Source organism: Curcuma longa, chromosome 14 (genome assembly GCF_044706935.1).
Source record: "Curcuma longa cultivar G26 ecotype Majalengka, Jawa Barat chromosome 14, ITB_CL_G26_1.1, whole genome shotgun sequence".
NCBI lineage: Eukaryota > Viridiplantae > Streptophyta > Magnoliopsida > Zingiberales > Zingiberaceae > Curcuma > Curcuma longa.
The window spans coordinates 8,398,018-8,419,278 of record NC_133874.1 but is presented as its reverse complement, the minus strand read 5'-3'; the positions used below and the strand labels follow the sequence as shown (position 1 = coordinate 8,419,278).

At 36.1% G+C, this 21,261-nt stretch overlaps 1 protein-coding gene and 1 pseudogene across 1 annotated transcript; both read right to left on the bottom strand.

The window, feature by feature from the left end:
• Nucleotides 1-1,395: 1,395 nt before the first annotated feature.
• On the bottom strand, nt 1,396-15,396 carry LOC141845129 (uncharacterized; annotated as a pseudogene).
• Nucleotides 15,397-16,528: 1,132 nt separating this feature from the next.
• LOC141845631 (uncharacterized) lies at nt 16,529-19,592 on the bottom strand. The gene is made up of 2 exons (XM_074733693.1): nt 17,010-19,592; nt 16,529-16,852 (listed from the first exon to the last, which is right to left on the bottom strand). Exon 1 carries the CDS (start codon nt 19,464-19,466, stop codon nt 17,274-17,276), a length of 2,193 nt encoding a protein of 730 aa, XP_074589794.1. The 5' UTR covers nt 19,467-19,592; the 3' UTR covers nt 16,529-16,852; nt 17,010-17,273.
• Between the last annotated feature and the right edge of the window lie 1,669 nt (nt 19,593-21,261).

Sequence of the window (21,261 nt, the reverse complement as noted above, 5' to 3'; positions counted from 1 at the left end):
TATGAGCGTCACTTTTTCAATTAAAATCAAATGAATATTTTAATATAAAATATCTTTTTTAATTAATTTAAAATTTTTATATTTCTGAATCAGATTTAAGTTTTTAACCTTTGCGTAAAAATCAACGATTATATCATATTTGATTTATTTATTAGAGATAGATAATTTAATTTAAATAATATTTTAATAAGCAAACAAATAAAAAAATTTTATTATACATATTATATTTCAAATAAATATTATTTGATCTTGAATCCATTAGTAATTAATATGTAATTGCTATATAGCAATTGCTTGTTAATTTCTATGCAATGTTATTATCTTATTTTAATTTTACTTATTAGAAGAATGATAATATGATTTAAATAATATTTTAATGAACAAAATAAATGATAAAGACTTCATAACATACAAATAAATATTACATGATCATGATAAATCATATAGAAGCTAACAAGTTGCGTTTACAACATAAAAATTAATAATTAGCTTCTATAACAAGTTCATTGTATCATTTTAATTTGCCTGAGTAATAACTTGACCCAAATAATATTTTAACCCATTACATTTCAAATGAATAATCACAATTGATGGTAAAAAACCTAATAAGTATAATGTATAATGGTTGATTGTTAACTTCTACAACAATCTCATTATCTCATTTTGATTTTATTTATGAGAAAGTGATAATTTAATTTAAACAATATTTCAACGAACAAAAAACGTAGCATGTTAACACCAAAAAATATAATATTTAACTGTGCAGAAGCTTCATAATACCTACTATATTTCATATAAATATTATACCGTGCAGAAGCTAATAGATAACTATTATAACGTGATGAAAACTAATAATTGTATAATAACTGCTATAACATATACATAATTTTTGAGTGACACTCATGATTTTAATTAAAAAAAGGTTGCCCAATTTTATAAATGTCTCCTTTTGAATTTTGCCATTTAGAAATGATATGATAATTACCTTTAGTGCATATTTAACATTTATTAATTATTTAGTTAACTTCAATAACTGATAAATACTTATTTAGTTGTATTAATCTAGTGCATACCTAATAATTAAGTAATCTGCTATTAAATATTAGACTAAATTACATTATAATAAATTATATTTTGTGTTGGATATTTATATAAATGTAGCATGTTAACACCAAAAAAAATATTTATAATTTAATAGCCTTCAGCTTAACTTTGAATCATGAATATTTTGAAAATTAAATTGTGCTTCAAATTTATATACATAAACTAAAAGAAAATCGTCTATCTTTCAAATTAATTTGACGAAATTCAAACACCTACATTATTTCCACTAACTAATGATAATAATACAAGATAACAACAAATGGAAATGAATAAAGGAGAAAAGTGAAAGTGTTCATGAGAATGTATGTCAAATAATTGAATCAATACAATTCAAATAAAAACAGAAGAGAACTTGGGTCAGTATCATATCGGCACCATCCATATGTACATGCGTGCTCACAAAGCAATACCACAAAATTCAGTGAAGAATTTGATAGCGTTGCTAAATGATCAAGTGGATGATACAAGTTTCATACCTGCTTAAAGAGGGCGTATGCACAACAAAAAATTGTAATCACCTTCTGAATTCAAAACCAGTTCGTCTAAATAATCGCATGGAGTTTGCCTTTAAGCTTTTGTTCTTTTAAGATTCTCTGCATGGCATAATGACACCTGCGTAACAATAAACCCAAAAAAGAAGAAGATAGAATCAATGATACAAATGGATCAGATATGAGAGTTAAAATTCTACTTTGAAAATAAGTGCAGCTAATCGATGTACCAGGTTCACATTAGTGTCATTGTCCAAATGTACGTTAAGAGGGCCAATTTAAACTAGGGCATCAACAATGTCACTAGGTTAGAGAATAGGGCATAAAACAAACATGTAATGGATTTACTTTTTTGTAATGTGCCCTTTGGAGAGAATGTGGCAATCCAGAACAGTTTCTCAATCCGACAATCAACTCAAATCTTTGCGGTTAAACATCACCTACCTGATGTCAGAATAATATAGTCTATTCCATCATCTCCAGCTATGAGGGATTCTCAATTCCTTACCAAATTCAACTAATATAGCATCATATTAACTGAAATGAACAATATATTGTTGCTTCAATTTTGGTTCACTGTGTAACACCAGCCCCAATCTTGATGTGGTGAACCAAAGTTCTGGTTTGGTTCCTAAACCAGAAACTATGTTGCATTGCTTGTGCCGTTAGGAAATCAAGCTTACTCAAGATCAAGGAAAAATGTTCCAATGACAGTGCCTAGGAAATAAACAAAAAAATATAATCCAAAAATTAGAATGATCCGTGTTTAGGTTGTTACCTCCATGGTAGATGATCAATGAACATACGTGAGGTAACTCTGATGTCCCTGAAACTTTCCCTATGTGCCACAAAAGCTCTGAAGGTGTGGTCTCTCTCATGGACTGTCCAACTTCTCCAGAAAGGCAAGACTCTTTTTGCTTCATATGTTATATGAACAACACAGCCCGGAAGATACATTTCCGGTGGTGCCGCTGATGCTTGAACAGATGATGCTCTTTCTTCAAAACATTGGACCATCTGATCCTTGACAATTTCATAAGAGTTTAATCTCACATCATCCTGATCTACCAAAATCGCCAACTCTGAAGCATCATCACCTGAGGTTGTCTCATCCAGATGCAGCTCTTGATTTATTGGTTCAATTGCTATATAAAATAAAAAAGATTTGTCAGGTAAATCCCATAATTCAGATGTAACTTACAGTTAAAGGTATAATCATCATGAACCAGCAGTTGTGATTACTAAATTACAGTACATAAATATCCACCTGTAGTCAATGTTTTCGATTGCCACCTCTTGGAAACGTGATTCCTTTCAAATGTTGCCGTACAGTTTTGTCTCAATGGTGAGGCACAAAGGTCATAAGACGGCTCATTTACATCATACTTGTTAGCATGCAGGATTCGGCGTGCAAGTTTTTGTATCATGGCTGATTCAGCCAAAGAATCATCTGATAGAGCACTAATTGCAGATGCACGAAGCCTAAGTATTGAATTAACTGAAAGCCGTGCAGAGAATTCATCATTGTATACAATACTACAAGGAATTTATTTAGATTAGTTAAAGGTCAAGTACGCAAAAAAAACAGCACAGAAAAAAATGCGAACTGAGCTTACGTAGTAACAAATTTGGAGCATGCTTCAGCAGTTACAAAATCCAAACAAGGAAGACTTCCATAAGCATAAACATGTACTTTTGGGTGTCTTGCATATAACTGTTAAGAGAAAAAAAAAAAACTTTAAGTACATCAAGCAAGAAAAAAGTTAAACATGAACATTAAAATGCAAAAAGAACCTATCACATCAAGATGAACAGTTAAGCTATAAAAGAACAAACTAAATACGAAGTACATGGAAACTAATAATCCAAATTTCAGTGATCATGCTAATCAAGCTGCTGTGTAGCTGTTCCTTTTTTTCAAATTATCTTGGACAAGGCTTCATTGCATGCTACAGTTCACATTTCTAATAGCTATCATTCAATCATTGCAATCAGACTAGCAATAAAATTTTTGTTCAAGAGCTTAAAAAAATAAATTAAACATAATTTGAGAATGTAAACAAATCAATTTATAAGTTGTTTACCATAGCCATCTAATTAGTTGGTGTACAAAATGAATTAAGATTGCATCACATATTTTGACAATCTAAAAATAGTCAAATCAAAACTATTTTACTCACAAAAAGAACAGGAAACACAGATTCATTTCATTAGTCACAGCTAGATCTAGTAATAAAATCACAAATGTACACCTAATGTTTAAAATCAAAACTGAATACATTTCTATGATTAGTGGATTCCATTTCTATATTTATATTCTATATGTAACCATCTCCATACTTGTATTCTCTGAATGTGATCCTCTCAATCAGATTTTCAATGCTACATACCATACCCTATTATTATGTACTATGAGAAAAGTGTATTAAACACCAAAAATACCCTCCATAATGCTGAAAATAAAACTATTTAAAAAATAAACTTGCACTTTCTTTTGGGGCTTTCATTTATAGTAGATTGTTGTAATGGATTCTTTACATAGAACAGTATGAGGAGATGATTCAAAAGTGATTGAATCTCCTCAAGCAACATTCTAGAAGCATTAAAGGGGGGATTTTTAAGACTCAAGCGTCCAATGTTTATGCTTAATTGTTTATAACTCGTAGAAAATTCTATACAGGCCATACAAGTTTAAAGTCTTCAGCTTATAAGATAGATCAGCCAAGCACTTGAGAGGTACAATATAGAGTACTAATGAATTCATTTACTGTAGCAATACCCTGTTGTTCTATAAATTTACCAACGTTTTATGATCATGAAAAGAACAAGACTTCCATAATGGCTCTGTTCCACCTTTGATGTCAATGAAGTTGAACTATGAATAATGTCCAAGTCTTTCTTTAGAGTACTAATTAATTCATTCACTGTAGCAAACCACTGCTGATCCATGAATGTACCAACGTTTTAGGCTTTAACCAAGTAAAGAACAGTATTCCATAATGGCTCTGTTCCACCTTTCTTTATTCAGTTCGAATAAAACATCTGTTTAAGAAGTACTGAAATGAACAATTATAAATAGCTTGTTGTCTCATATGCATACAAGTTTTATATTTTGAGATTCTTTAGAAGTAACATATGATAAAAAAAAAATTATGTGGATCAAGAAATCAAATTTGCACAAAAGAATGATAAATAGCAATCAACCAAAGTTACTCACTCTTAATCCCAAAAATGTTGCAATCGCACCTCCTAAAGAATGGCCTACAACACAAACTTGGTATCCATGGCATTCAGATCCAGGTGCCAACAAGGATGACAAAAACCCAGTTTTTTTAGATGGCAAGGAATCTGGAAATCCATACCATAAGTGAGAACATATAAACACACAGATATGATAAAAGACTGGATCAATTTTTCTGCCAGTAAAATAAAGACATACGTATAAAATTGTGGACATACAAGCATAAGCATAGCAAAAAAAAAAAAGAGGATATGTTGGCAAAAGTATTAACCAACATATATAACAAGCTTGCTTCCATTCATAACTATTTGGCATAAAGAAATTTCTTGGACTGCCAAACAGAGAACAAACTTCAGTTTGACCACTGACAATCTTAACTAACCATGTAACTTTAAGAATCTTCCAAATCCCATGGTGCATGAAAGATCAAATTGACATCGTATATTGCAAGGGAAAACTTCAGTTTGACCACTGACAATTTGGTCTAAAAAATTTGAAAACCTATTCCAAGTTCAAAAATTCTAGATTTTAGTTTCCATTTAATCCAAAAGATCCCTATTACATAAACTTTCCAATGGTCATGAGCAACTTTAAAGCGGATTGAAATTTATATAAAGTTTAAGCGAAAAAACTTTAAGAGGTAAGTTAAAATTTTTAAACATCAGTGGCCAAAGTTATAATAGCTGGGTGAATCTTTGAAGGTCGATCCAATTTGATATTTCTTTTCCTCCTATATTAGATTCTTAAAAGATCTTCCAATTCAACCACTGCCATATTCTTGATTTTAGAATTCTATACCTTATATTTTGACTTTGGACCATAGGTGGCACTTGTTCTTTTTTATTTCCCAGATGAAGAGTTGCATAAATTCTTGCTTCACTTTGAATGATTAACTATATTAATGAAAGAGGAAAGAGGAACCAGGTTGAAGATCTAGCAGATATTGCTTCTGTTTTAACAACTCAACAAACAATTGATTGACAGATCATGACCATTACCTCATCTTGCAAAATTATAACATTTTTACTAAGTAGCAACATTCTCGACGGACTCACTGTTAAGCATAATAAGATAACAACACTTTGTATCAACTTTTGACAACAACCCATAGACAAACTAAAGTATCAACTTTTTATCTAACGAAATAAGGTTAGCAGTTAAAAGATATAAAGACCAGCAACAAAGATGCACAACAACGGTGACAGAAGCTAACGCTAACAGATTCTCTCCAACTGCAAGTTTTAGGTTCTAACATTTATCAAGCATGAAAGTCATTTTTTATCCGAGTATATCAAACAGGAGGAAAGAAAAGTTAAAGGCAGCAATAAACTAATTTAGTAAAAGATTAACTCATAGATCTTAATCTGATGTCTAACCTTTAACATCTGTTTGGCCATCAAGTTGGATGAAAAGTTCCCTGGCAGATTCAATAATCCCTGCATGTCCATAATGTGGGAAAGAAGACAGAACTTTTTGTCTAACATCTGAAGGTAAACGTTCGCTACTGCATTAGTGAACAACTCAATCTTCAGCTTAATTGACCGAACATGGAGGAAAGCATTATAAAGATGACAATATTTGGATCAATAAGCATTAAAATGAACCAGTAGAATCAACCAATAGTATGTTATCTAGTTCTGGTAATTCCTTGATCTCAGCTTTTGAAATTCCTATGGAATTTATTTGCCAGTTTTATATCCATACTCGGACCCCTTCAATGAACGATCATTAACCAAGGAATAAGCAATTTTGACTAGAAAAAAAAATAATTGACTTGAATATTACTAATAATTTAGCCTTAAATATCGCAGCCTGGCTCAATGGAGGGATAAGATTCATGTAGCCAACTTCAAATGATTAGACATGCAACATTATCTTTCAAAATCAATCTAGTTTTAACATGGCTTGCTGTATAATGTTGGTTACATTTATCAAGTGAATAAGTCAATTATGTCAGTTGGATTGATCGTGACATTTGGGTTTCATAACAAACAATGCTAGGTTCAGCTAGCTGATGTGGCAGTGGGTTGCTACTAGATTAACATCACATGCCACCAACTAGAGATTTGGGGCATTTTGATGAGGATGTTGAGTTTGTTCCTAAGGGAAAGTTTTAGGCTAATTAAGAGGATTTATAAGGCTTATATGAGAGAACTGTCATTAACTTAAGTTTTAAGAATTTTGAATTATTAGTTGGGCTTATCAGGTTAATGAGTTAGTTGACTCATTGCATAGAGTTTTTTTAATACTTCACCATCGCCAATATGAATCTTGAAGATTATTAAAATACCTCCTAAATCACATTGTTTCATATTGACATTTACTAATCCAACACAACCTACAATCACAAATAGATTTATCATATAGAAGCAAGTTTATAAGCATGAAAACAACTCAAATGGTCAATGCTCGACATAATCATTTCATGTCAAGGAATAAAAAAATGATTAAACCTAGTAGCAAAGCATAAGGTGTATTATAAGAGTATCCAAATAGAAATCATAGTAGCAAAGGTATACTGCTTAGAACCATGTGCCTTACTCTCGTTTTCTGTATATGTAACTTTAGGATGAACAAATGCACAAGTGAATCCATGTGAACATTCTTGCAAAAGAGCATGAAAAATGGAAAGGGAAGAGTATTACTTTATCAGGCCATCCAAATCCTCCATGGTAAGGTCACCCTCTCTGCATAAACCATCTGTTATGAGATCTTCAGGTGTTTCAGTTCCGCGCACAGTGACTACTATAGTCCTTTTATCATGTAGAACCACAACAAAATAGGCAGCCTCCCGCTTTGTCTGTGATACACCAACAAAGAATAGAAAAGGTGAAATATCTAACATTAAATAATGAATTGAAAATATGATGCATACTTCAGGAGAAGTGCCAAACAGTAGCAGCTTGCTGAAGTGAGAGAAATGCATAAAGAAGGAAACCTTCGTAGTATGCATTTTGAAGAAAACATCTTCATAATTTGTAAGGAAGGTATATCTAGGCCAAGGAATACGAAAAATCTAACTAGAATTATGAGCTTATCTAGTACTTTTCAGTGAAAAGATGACAAAACTATATTTATTTTCCCTTGAACTTAAGCACCAAGTTGCAAATTAATTAAATAACTATAAAAAAGCATAGTATTTGTCTAGAAAACCGGTATTATATCAAATGACAAGTGATGAATTATCAACATGCAGATTTTGATAATATCACAAATCATCCAAGTCCGCATGTTTTAAACACAATTAAAAGCAGTTCGCTGTATCCTTATTACGGTTGGAAGGAATTGTATCTCCGATGGTTAGCTGCATGATTCTGTATAGTCTATGGAAAACTGAGCCTTTTGCACCATAGCTAGAGGTGTCAATGGGGAATGCCCGAGTTTTAATCCAAAAGTTTTCATACTGAGCCAAGCACAGCCAGGCTCAAACCAGCCTAATTTGCACTAATGTCAAGCCTAAGCTTGGGCCAGAAAACAGAATATTCATTATTAAATTGATATTTTATTAAATATTATTTAGAATTAATATTAATGTTAATTAAAAGAAAATGGTGTGTCAAACTCTGCTCAAAGGCCATGCCGAACCTAGCATGGCCTGGTTCTAGCCTAGGCCTATGAGCCATGATTCCCATGCCTAACACAGACCCACATGTAGCATTGGGCCTGGCCCAGCAAGTTAGCTGGGTCAGGTATAGTCACAGGAGGCTCGGCCCATTTGACACCTCTTAGCGTAGCTATTGTATATAGATTCAAGGTTAGGCTATTCTCAAAATTAAATCAATCGAATAGACTTCTTCATATAGTAGCACATAGTAGACTAAGAGAAAAGGAAAAGACTCAAGGGTCTCTACAGAAGATGGATAACATAACTCAATCTTTTTCTAGAAGTAGCAAACTAAGAATAGGATGCTTTTGTCAGTAAAGGCGTGCTAGAGACAATTTCACTAATGTAATGAAAATGCACAACTATGTTAATGAAATAGATCTTTTACATCATGTTTCATTATCTTGCAGAATTGGATGATCTATAAACTAGTACTATATTAGTGATCGATCCTTAAAGATGCAAGATACTAAAGTAGTACTATTAAATGTCCCTAGTTGTAGTAATGTTCGAATTGGACTTCAACTTTGCGCTCACACTAATATACACTATGCTTCCATTGTTGGATAGTAGTAAATAATCTTAGGCCTACAAGAATAGCGATGCTTACAATAATGCAGGTGATTATTGAAGAGCAAGTTCCTCTCCATTATTCACCATGAGAACTCTTTTGATATTTATCAAATGTCTATGGACTTTCTCATGCAAGCGCAACTGGTTCTTGAACTTGTGATGATCATGCTCATCTCATTTGGAAATCAACATACTTTGGTTCTCATGAGTTGAACTAAAAAAACTGAATAAACACCTATCTTCGGTATGCTGCTAAACCTTACGAACATAGGGGCATAGTGGACACGGGACTTATCACTCCTCATAAGAAGAGAATATGCGACTAGCCATGCGATCGACAATATCTCAAGAAATATATAGTGACAGTCAATCAAGAAAGAGTTCTGGATTTACTTTCTTATGGATAGAACATCTTAGGAAATTAAATAACACTTAAATGTGAGCCAAAAGGATGGACATTATTGAACTCCTAATATACATCATAACATTGGAAAGAGGACCAAATTGCATGAGAATTGTCGTTGTGAAAACCTTTATGGATTGCCACAACCCTTTAAGAAGTTAGATAGTCATAATGGCTTACTAGAGGTGGTTATTCACTTACAAATAAAAAATTTAAGGCCTTTATATGGGATTAAAGGGTGTAATCATTTGAGGTTATACAAGGACTATCAAATCTTGGCTAGAATGTTAATAGCTTACTTGGTTGACTCGACCCATACAAAGAGCTTCAGGAGGTAAATTCACAAATTTGAGGAAGGCAGCTGCATGTCCCCGCCACCAATTATCACCTTCAAGTGAAGGCCTCCTGACAAAGGAATCATAAGAAACCACTTGAACTATGTCCTAAAAGAAATGAAAGCTGATTGTCAAAGCTTATAACATGCATATAATACTCAATTTTATATAGCCCTAAACGCAAGTCCTGAATAGCATTTCATGGTTTTATCAAACATGTATATAAAAGAATACTTAATAATGCACGGTAGACTCATATTTGGATAGCATTTTAATGTTTGTAACCAATGTACATATACACACGATGATAGTTGTGGCCTCTGGGTGTACTAATGTCCACAACAAAGGTACAACACAAAAATATATGCACTCTTTTTTCCCCATACAATGGTCCATGGAAGCAACTTGGATAAGAAATAATACACTAACACGAGATCAATTTGAGAAATAAGATTCATATAGCCATCCCATGTTGTAGGGACAAACATGGCTGGATGATGCTAATGCATCATGCATCTGTGGCTAATGATTTATTCAACTAGTTTAATCTGTTCCACCATTTTAGATAGAGGTAGCATTACTAAAGCTTTCTTTTCACTATTATCCTAGCCAGAAAGGCTTTTGCATATGAATAGTAAAAAAAACAAATATGATCATCACTGATGAGATATAGAAACCTGTTCCGAGCCCAGGGAGTCACAATTCCTTGTCTATAGAGCCATGCACAAGGAAACAAGATAGGGTTTCTACCAAAATCAATCAGTGGTCCCTGCATTCAGAAACAGATGGTGAGTAGAAAATATTCTGAAGAGGAGATAGACATTCTCAAGAATTTTGGTTATAACTGTGTATGCAGCTTCAGCAAATTGATGGAAGAACACTGCATCTTCAATAAGTTGGTCAGGTACATCCATAAGCTTATTGTGCAAGTTCTGCATCTGCTTTTGGCTTTGCAATAGAGCTAGTCCTGAGCAAACAATAAGATAAAAAGGACAGCATATGATCAAAACTTTAGGCATCAGAAAATAACTAAAGCATGTTTCATTGACATCTGTAATAGAAGTTACCAGTAGATCAGATCTAACTAAAGCAAGAACAACAATATCCTAAGTGACAAAGTGAGCATTAAAGGAACATACTTGCTTTACACACAAAAAAATGTCTTATGTTTTCTGATATATAACTTGAGAAGATTTCATATTTCTAATCGTAGAGTTCCAAAGATCCCGAGTTTACTGTTTAACCAATTGTATCTGTGATCACTAAGTAGCATCAAATTGTACTCATCTCCAAGCCAGAATCACCCATTGCAAAGATTCCCAATCCCAACTTACAAGTAGTTCTTAATTTATAGTGGAAGCATGAGCAAGAATGAACTAGTATGCATTATGTTTTACATGATCAGAGTTTAATTGTTGGCAGTATGAATCATAAAGATACCATTTCATAAGCCAAAAAGAAGATTTTGTTATCTTAAAATTTTAAACTTCTAGAGGAAATAAAAAAAAATCAACTATTCAATCACTTATAGATGCAAAAAAATTCTTTATGAAGAATTAGACCTGCCAATAGTTCAAGATGCCCTGTTCCTGATGCACGATATGCTACAAGATCACCTAGCAACCTTGCAACAGAGTAAATCTCGTCTTCTTCCAAAACACTCCTGGGTAAACAAAGAAATGTATGTAAGCAATTAGAAAAGTTAATGTAAATGAACTGAAATTGTTGAAAGGACCATACAAGTACTTGGCGCGTCCTAAACAGCACAAAGCCTCGCGAATTCCATGATCGAACACTTCACTGTAGTGTGCTTTCCATGCAGTATCATGTGTTGAATAAAATGACCTCCATCTCAATATGTCAGCTCCCATAAAAAGTTGTATGATTACAACAAGCCACGCCAGCAGAAGAAAAGAACCACTAAAATTTTCTTCCATGTTTGATTAACTGTATGCTGTCCTAGAACACCATTGTGTTAATCAAGTGACGGGAAGTTAGCAATTAAGATCAGGAAGTAGAAAACAAGTTCTTTGCCACAAGACGCAGAAAACAAATTCTTTGCCAAAAGAAGACAAATAATACACAGAAGGCATTGGGTAGTAATCATAATGCTCAAACAAAATAAGCCCATTCCCAATCTAGTGTTAAAGAGAAACTAATATCGGTGTATCCACTTCAATGAAGAAACTATGCAATTTCTGAGATCGCAAGCATGATTAACCTGCCACAATGAATAAACTAGTATAACTGATGGTTTTTTTTTTATTTACAATAAAGACATGCAAACCCAACTTCATGAATCAAATACAATTAATTGATAACCTAACATCAGGCATCAGAAATTATTGGTCATAATCCATACCAACTTAAATTGCTTTTTCTGATTTTGTTATCTACAGAGGGACACCAAATTTCTCCAAGATGGTAAAATTATAAAAAAAATTCCTAATGATCCAACACATCTATTTTGGCAATTGTATTGATGTTGCATTTAACATTTTTACTTGTTATTTCCTATCTAATATTATGATGTACTAAGTATAGCAGACAATATGACTGTCCTGTAAAATTTTCTAGTCTAAAGGGCAAACAATGATTACACAACATTCGAGAAAATCCTCTTCACTTTCAACAATTCACTCTGTCTGATAAATCTTCATCTATATCACCTTTTTGATGAATAATAGAAAAAAATTACCAGTTGCCAATGAGACATTAGCAGCATAAACTATACATCATATTTTGAGTAACCATACAAACATGTCATCTATTGATATGCAAAATCAATACTTCACCACTCTGACAACCTATAAGCTCTTCTATCCTAGTCAGAAACACAATCTATTAGCTGATACTTTGTACAACAGAAATTGTACCACAAAGTCATAACTTCCAAAATTACACTACAAACAGAAACTACAAAGTAAGAACAATTTGCAACTGAGTCAAATCTCTATAAGCTAGACTGAATAGTTTAAGAAAATTAATCAAACAACTCTAATAAATGTACTAAAACACATTGAAATAGATGAACTAATAATAATCATCTAGTAAACAACATCCAAAGTCCAAAGAACCCATCAAACAAGCGAAAGTGGTAGATGTCTCAAAATGCAGCATAATTAAGTTACAATAAGTTGGAGATACAATTGTGAATGTGAAATCCCTGTTACATCATATCCACTTATTTTGAATTAAAGAATTGTTAAGCTATTCAAATAAATTTTCTTCCCGAAAGTTTACTGCGATATTTTATCTCATGAAAAAAGAAACAAATAACTGAGTTCTTGATTGGTTAATTACAACCAAAGTTAAAATCAAATGGGTACAATTTTCATGTTTTCTGACTAGTGAAGAATTGAATTTTTATTCAGTAGAGTGCACTTTTAGTTTTAAACCAATGAAAATTGTTTCCGGCTTTTTTACCATGGATAACAATTAGCTTCAATAGCAGCATCATTCTTTTTTACTGATAGAGCTGCCATACAAGTATTGAACAGCCAAACAATCCAGGTTAACAATAGTTAAGCTGAGGAAAGTGTCTCTAGCTGTGAGGCATGTTTCTTGATGCAAACAATAAAACACATATTGAATAGCTAAACTTGACAAGATATGGTATAACAATCTCTACCGAACTCAAAAGAAAACAAGAATTACCTAAAATACAAGATCCACCATGAGATAAATCAGTTAATGTGATGAATGTTAAGTAGGCTGCTCCAATGGATTGTAACACTGTGACTGCTATCCCAAATCTGGTCCACCATAGCCACCTTTTATACCTTAGCTACTCAAAAGGAAAAAGTAAAAGAATAATGAAACAATAATCCATGTAATAAAAAATTATATTTGAAGCAAAAAAAAAAAGAACAGCATGATAAAATACAGCAGACAAAGTTAGCATGGTGTTCATAACAAGCATATAGCCTTGACTGAAACTGACTTATGGTGACGGTAGGATATATGTTAGGGACTCATTCTCCCATGGATGGGGAACAAGAAAGATGGGCAAATCAACTAGATGGGTTGGAGTCAAGATGGATCGACCAATGAATTATAATTAAAGATCAATCAATTATAATCAACAAATAAGCATTTAATTCTGATTGGATTTTAGTTGAGACTAGGTTATGTAATTGAGACCAAGTTATTTTACTACGGCATGAGTCACTCTAAGGTCCATACGAAACAATGACTGAGTGACGTTAGAAATACGCTCTGATGAATCCAATTATCTCTCTCCTTTCTACTCTCTTCCAGTGCTACTGCACATTCTGTCACAAATTTTTCTGTAATTTCCAGTATAAGGAGGCCAAATGAGCAAAAGGATCAAGAGTGATCTGTCCTATCAATCCCATTAAACAATCTTTCCTTGGCTCTCTAATAGATGTGATGGCTCGGATCCACAGAAATGGTACTGGATTGCAAACCTTGGGTTCATTCAATGGCAGGTGAGCCATCACAAACTAGAATGGATGATCTCAAAGAAGTTTGTTTCTTACAATTCTGCCCACAAACCAATGCAACATGCTCCATGACCATCCAAAGTTTCGACAAACAGGAAGCAGACCAAATACAAAGAGAAATTAGAGTTGTTACTTGTTTGTTCAAGTATATTAGTGCCCTCTTAAAATTACAAATTTTATTCAGTGGATTCTAAATTTCCATGAAGGTTGATGTGAACACACACCAATTATGTGAGTCACCTACATGCAGACTGCCTCTGAAATAAAGTGAACCCGGCATCCCCACCTCTAGATATCAACACCATCAAAGCATTTCCACAACCATCCCTGCAAATGTCTATTCTGGGTCCACGACATTTGGATCAACAAAGAGAAAGATGGATGGACTAAGATGCCAAAAGAATCAGAGATCTCATTATATACCATCATAGGGAATGGGCAATTTCACACTAAGCTACTACATGCTTCCAGCGAAGGACGTCCTATAAAAAATACTAATTGTCTCCGGCAGCAGTAACACAAATAACTTCCATTGAAGTAATTCAGTGAAGTGTAAAGGTTTGTAGTAATTATCTTCTCGGCCATAAGCAAGTAGGAAGTATGCAATGAAAACATATTCTGTACTAAAACACATCCAATTTTATGTTTTCCACCTAAGATAGGTTCGTCAAAATGAAATACCTGGATTTGCAATGAACTCTATAATTGTATGAACAGTATCAATGAAAAACGGCGAAACTAAAATACCCGTCTCTCGTGACGAACGGCAGCATCAGCGGCAGCGGACTCAATAGGGAAACTAACAATTATCTCAGCCGTCTCATGCTGCGCCTTGCCGGCGCCGACCATGGCGAGGACCCTGATGCTCGCACTCAAGATCGAGGCAGCGAAAGGCAGTTTCTCATCGCCGGAGCAGCTGCCGAGGAGGGAGATCAGCAGGAAGACGCCTAAAACGATCACGGAGAGGTTCGAAAACCCGAGGAGGAGGGAGATCCATCGGATGCTGCGGAGCTTGGCGACGAGTGTAGACCGTTCCGAGGCGAAGTCGCGGTCCATGCGAAGGGAGGAGCGGTAAGGCCTCCGGCGAGGGACGAAGACGGAGAGGGCCGCGAGGGGGCGGAAGCGGATGAGGGAGGCGACGACAGGGAGGAGGACGTTAGGCGAGGATTTCTTGGCCATTTGGGAGAAGCACCGACATTGCCACGGCGGAGAGACCCATGAAACAAGTAATGGGACAATTTCATTTCGGTCCTAGTAATTTTAGTTTTTTCTGTTTTTGGTTTTGTATTTTTCTTTCTAATGTATCACTAAAGTTCATTTAATTAGGGACAATATTTTTTTTAATAATTTAAATATTTAATTTTTTGAATCGATTATTTTAAAAAATGATCCGTCCGAATTCGTCGAAAAAAATATGAACGACATATGTTGCTCATAATTAATATTTTAAAATTATTTTTTAAAAAAAAATTAATCTATAATACATCATAATTAAAAATTAACATATCATATTTGATTAACCACAATAACCTTAAGGTAATTATGAGCAACATTGAAATACCTGATAAAAGTTTGTTTCGATTTAATCACTAAAATTAAGATTACTATTTTGTTCCATTTTAGCCACAAGGTCATTCCCCATAGGTAAAGAAAGCATCTATTCTAAGATATTTTCAATTATTTAATTCGAATAAGATAAGATCTTCCATTATAAAGAAGTTTCAAAAAACAGATATTGTAACTGCTGAAGAATTGAACAAAACAAATATTGCAACTACATAAACCCTTTTGTCGAAAAGAACTGAAGGCAAGAGTGTTTCGTGCATTTGCTTACAAGAACAACTAAGAAATATAAATGATAACTGCAATCTTTTGTTGAGGGAAAAAAACAAATTCTGAGCATAGACAATGCAATATCTTATCAGAAGAATGACCAACATAACTGCATATCGAAAAATGAGGAATCATGGGACCGAATTGAACACCAAGCATTTGCAGAAGAAAAGAAAAATGAGGAACACAATTGAACACCAAGCATTTCATAGCAAAATGTGAGAAGACAAGAACTGCACACATTGTTCAAACCCTAAATAGACAAGACTTTGCACAACTTTATTATGATGGCAAAAAGTAAAACGTATGGGGCCTTACACTTGATGGTTGATCCAAAGAGAAAAGCAGTGAATTCGATTTAGCTTTCATGAGGAAAAACCATACTTGCTCCATAAATTTGCACAAGAAAGTTTTAAATTATTGCGTTCACTACCTGTTCCTTCCTGAATATCTTCTCTATTTGCTAAGAAATCACATGATAACAATGCTGAGGAATTAATTCTGGTTAAACATCCACTCTTATATTACCAACATAAAGAAGCTTTAAGGAACATCATTCAAGGATTTTCCGCATTGTTCCATCCTACAAGATCGAAAAAAAGGTTGCAAATAAATTTTAGGCATATATTTTGCATAAGCACTGAAGGTACCTGTACAATCTAGTTTTGACTGGAGATATCAGAGGAGCACTAAAGCTCTTGAGGAAATGCTACTAATCGCAGACAAATCGAGATTGATATCATCAATTTGCGATCATCCCAAATTCTCAACCCAAAAGCAGTTGAAGTGGACAAAGAGAAACCTGTGTTAAACGTTCAAGATAACAATTGAAATTCAAGCATATAAATCAAATGCTGCCATGCCAAAAATCTGGGGCAGGTTAAACTCTGCACATGAATCAGAATCATATAATATTTATAAAAACAACAGGAAAAACAAGAAAAATTATGTGATTATACCTTGAGGTTCATCTAAAGGTTGCTTCTGATCTAACAGCATCAAGAACCAGCCTGAATCTTTCAAATGAATTAACCTAAAATGACCTTTTCAGCAAGATGAAATACTAATTTTAACATTGAGCTATATTGATACATCTAAGCAAAGAACTACAATGCATGTCATGCAAGCAATATGCCTAATCCTAAGTTCAGCTGCCAAAGTAAATACTTGAGCTATTGAGCCTACTAAACCAGAAAAGAAGAAGCTCCATTCCTAAACTATACTCAGAACTCAGGCTTCAATGCTTGAAGGATATATTCCCTTGACACTGGTGAGCAAAGCAACGCTACCACAGAGGCATAGAAACTAGCTACAGCACTGATCCAGAATGCCCCCACTGATATCCAACTCTCCTCCCCACCCCTGCTTACGCTTATCGGCTCCCCATCAGCTAACTGTGCCTCAGCACAACCATTCCCTGAGAACTCCATGCACAGCGCAGGGTTCCCTGCAAATGCCCCTGGAAACTTCTGTAGCCCATCCTTCGTTGGCACGGGCCCTGAAAGGCAGTTGTAGGAGAGGTTTAGTGTCTCCAGCTCCCTGAGCCCAGAGATGCTGGCAGGAACCTCTCCAGAGAGGGAGTTGTGTGAAAGATCCAATCTTTTCAACTTCCCCATCTTCTCAAGATTTCCGGGAATGTGGCCAAATAGATAGTTGTATGAAAGATTTAAGTATTCTATTCCCTTTAATCCAATCAACCCCTCTGGTATCTCTCCGCGAAGAGCATTGCTGGACAAATCAATTCCCACAGGTGATTGTAGCTTGTAATTGAACTCCATTTGCCAGCTACCAGCGAAGTCCACTGAGACGGAAACCAAGCCCTCGCCGAATCCTTCATTCAACTCACTAGAATTGCCATTGAACTCTGAGCTAACGTTGAAGTCTCCATCAGGAATAAAACCTGAGAAGTGATTACCGGAAAGATCAAGCGACTGTAGGGACTGGAATGAGAAGATCCAGCTTGGTAGATCGCCTGATAATTGGTTGCTAGCAACTGAGAGCAACCGGAGGTTCTGCCACTTAAGAATAGCTCCATTAAGCATGCCTGTGAGCTTATTTGAACTGAAGTCGACGACCTCAAGTGACTTGCAACCAGCCAGGGGAAGAGGAATCTCACCAGAAATCTGGTTCCCAGATATGTCTAGGATGCGTAGGCTATCAAGGGCGTCAAGCTCCGGGTGGAGGGCACCAGAGAGGTTGTTGTGGTCTAGCTTCAGTTGCCAAAGCTGGAAGCAACCAGCGAGGCTGACAGGAATTGGACCAGAGAGAAAATTGTAAGAAAGATCAAGGGCCTGGAGGTAGGTCAAATTCCCAATAGCCACTGGGATCTCTCCGGTAAGCTGGTTCTGCGACAAGAAAAGGCCTTGCAAACTCCTCAACTCCGCTAGCTCCGTTGGAATCTCCCCAACGAGCTTGTTGCACGATAAATTTAGAAGTAGCAACGAAGATCTCTCTGATTCCTCCACTAGACTGCCTGGAATCCGACCAGAGAGCGCGTTTGAGCTCAAATCAAGAACCAGAAGCTTGTCGGAGAAGATGAGTCTCGGCGACATCCTATATTGAAGGCCATTTGACGAGAGATTCAGCACTGTCAACGCCCTCAGCGACGAGATGCACGTAGGGATCCCGCCAACGATGGCGTTGCTTGCTAAGTTGAGTACCGAAAGCGAAAAGACAGACGCCGAGAAGCAGGGGAGGGTTCCTGAAAGCTGATTGCGGGCGAGGTTGAGATAAACTAACGGCTGCCGGAAATCTCCCAACGCGCCCGCCAGGCGATTTCCGGAGAGATCGAGAAATTCCAGCGATCGGAGATGGAACAGACCCTCTGGAATCTCTCCCTCGAACGAACACCATCCAAGATCGAGTTTTTTCAGCCTGGCAGAGAAATTACCGACCCATTCCGGCACCGGACCGCCGACGCTGGGGTTTCCTGCCAACACCAGCGTCTCGAGACGCCATAGCATAGCAATCTGCGGCGGCATAGGCCCTTGAAGCTTGTTCTGCCCAAGATCGAGGGTTCCAAGGCCACGAAGCCGGCCAAGACATGGCGGAACCGGGCCGGAAAAGGCGTTGCCGTGAAGGACTAGGGTTTCGAGGAGGGAGAGCCGGCAGAGGAAGGGGAGGGCGGCGCCGGCGAGGCCCAACCCGCCGAGGTCGACCCGGACGACCCGTCCGGTCCGGTTCTGGCAGGTTACACCGGCCCAGGCGGAGCAATTGGATCCCTTCCAGCTCGCCAGGCCCGAGCGCGGGTCGTTGAGCTCGGATCTGAAGCGGAGGAGCGCGTCGCGGTCGCCGGCGTGGAAATCCAGCTCCATTGCCTCGGCGGCGGAGAGCGAACACAAGAGAAGGAGGAGGAACGCGAGGAAGAAGGGGGAGAGGGGTTTAGGGTTGAGAGGCTTTGGGGCTCCCGACGCCATGGGAAGGGAAGGGAGCAGGAACGCAGGCGACGAGCAGCGCGGAGAAGAAGACGCGGTGACTACGAGAGACTGAGATCGATGCGGTCTTTCGGAGCCGACATTCTGCAAAGATTATTCGCCATTAGAGCCGAGGCGAGCGTTAGCAGCAAGCTTTTGTGAAGCATCAGAATAATTATTTTGAAATGAAATGAAACGAAATGAAATGAAAAAGAGCAAGATGCTCTTGAAAGTTGAAACAGTTAAGATGTCGTTTGGTTCCTGTAATTATGGTTCTTTGGTAATCACATAATTAATATTCAATCTAAATAAGATTATAATCTAATTTAATATTTATGATATTACTTTGGTTTAATGTTTTTATAACTAAAGCAATTTTGATATTTATAATATTAATGATAATAAATATAATTGATTTATAATTTTTAAAATTTAAAATAAATTTTTATATATTTTAATATAATAATTTAATTAGGATTCGATAAAGCTTAATTAAATTATTTTATTAAATTAAAAATTGATTGAATCAATTAATTAAAATTTAAATTAAAAATTTGTAGTTCATTTATATAATTCATTGTGTCGTGTGTTCACTGTATGTATCTGTGATGATCGTTGCCTCCTGGCACTGGTAGACACGTTTGGTGCCTTCGCTCAGGGCGTCATCGACTTCAACTGTCATTGCTCCGTCTCGATCTCAAGGTGGAGCGTAAGGTTCGTTGCCTTTTGGTGTTGGCGAACACGTTCGACGCTTTCGCTTGAGGTGTTACTTACAGGCCTCGGCCTCGCCTCGGCCTTGGTCGTCGTTGCTCCGGCAGATGAAGAGTTTGAGCTGTCGATCATCGACAAGTCGATTACACTGCTTGCAATAACACTTTCATGGAGCAAGTCATTATTTGTACAAATGGGGAATGTTGTTTGGCAGATTGGTCGCCGTATGCGCTTCCCGATTTACCCGGTGGTCGATGAAAAATTTCCCTCCTAAATCCAAAAATCTTGAACCCACCCCGACCCTGCCTTTAAGTGCATTTGTGCACTTGCTACATATCTAGTGAGTCTCTCCGCTTGCATAGGACATGATCACCATGAGATGAGATGGACCGTAACAAAGAAGCCTTTAGGTCTCTCATGGTTGTATCCAAGTTCTTGCTGGACCGCGCGACAACCTTAAACATTCAAAGAGGATAGCTTCAAGTCACACCCCTAGTAAACTAAATTGTTTTTTATATTTAATTGATCCCTAGTTTACTATGGAGGATAGACAATATAGGGATTGATCATCCCTAGGGATAAAGATTCAAAGTGGAAAAAAGAGGGGGAAAGATAAACCTAATTTACCTATGTCAATCAAACTCGAGGTTAAGTAGACGATGAGCTCGTGAGCAGGTGGTTGTCACGAGCTCGCCGTTGGACTCACAACAACAACAACAACAACAACAGAAGGCTTGCTCGGAGACAATATAGTTAACATTGGACGGAAGAAAAAGCCACTAGCTCGCTATTAAGATCATGGTAACACTAGAAAGAACAAGCTCTAAAACACTGGAGTTAAGATTGGTGGAAGAAAATATATATTTAGAAAACCAATATAATCAGTGAATGAATTACAAATCCATCCTTTATCTAATTTTATATCTTGTAAATAAAGAAAAATATATTTACGCTCATGCGATGCATCCTTTTGACGATCTATCCTCTGAAGTGAATTGAGCATAAGGATTAAAGCCGAAAGGCCATCTCATCGAAAGCTACCTGATAAGCTCTTGAAGGGTTGCAAGTGACAAACAAAAATGACAGA

Excerpts from the sequence above, each read along its gene's own strand:
- LOC141845631 (XM_074733693.1), bottom strand. The coding sequence starts at position 19,466 with ATGGCGTCGGGAGCCCCAAAGCCTCTCAACCCTAAACCCCTCTCCCCC.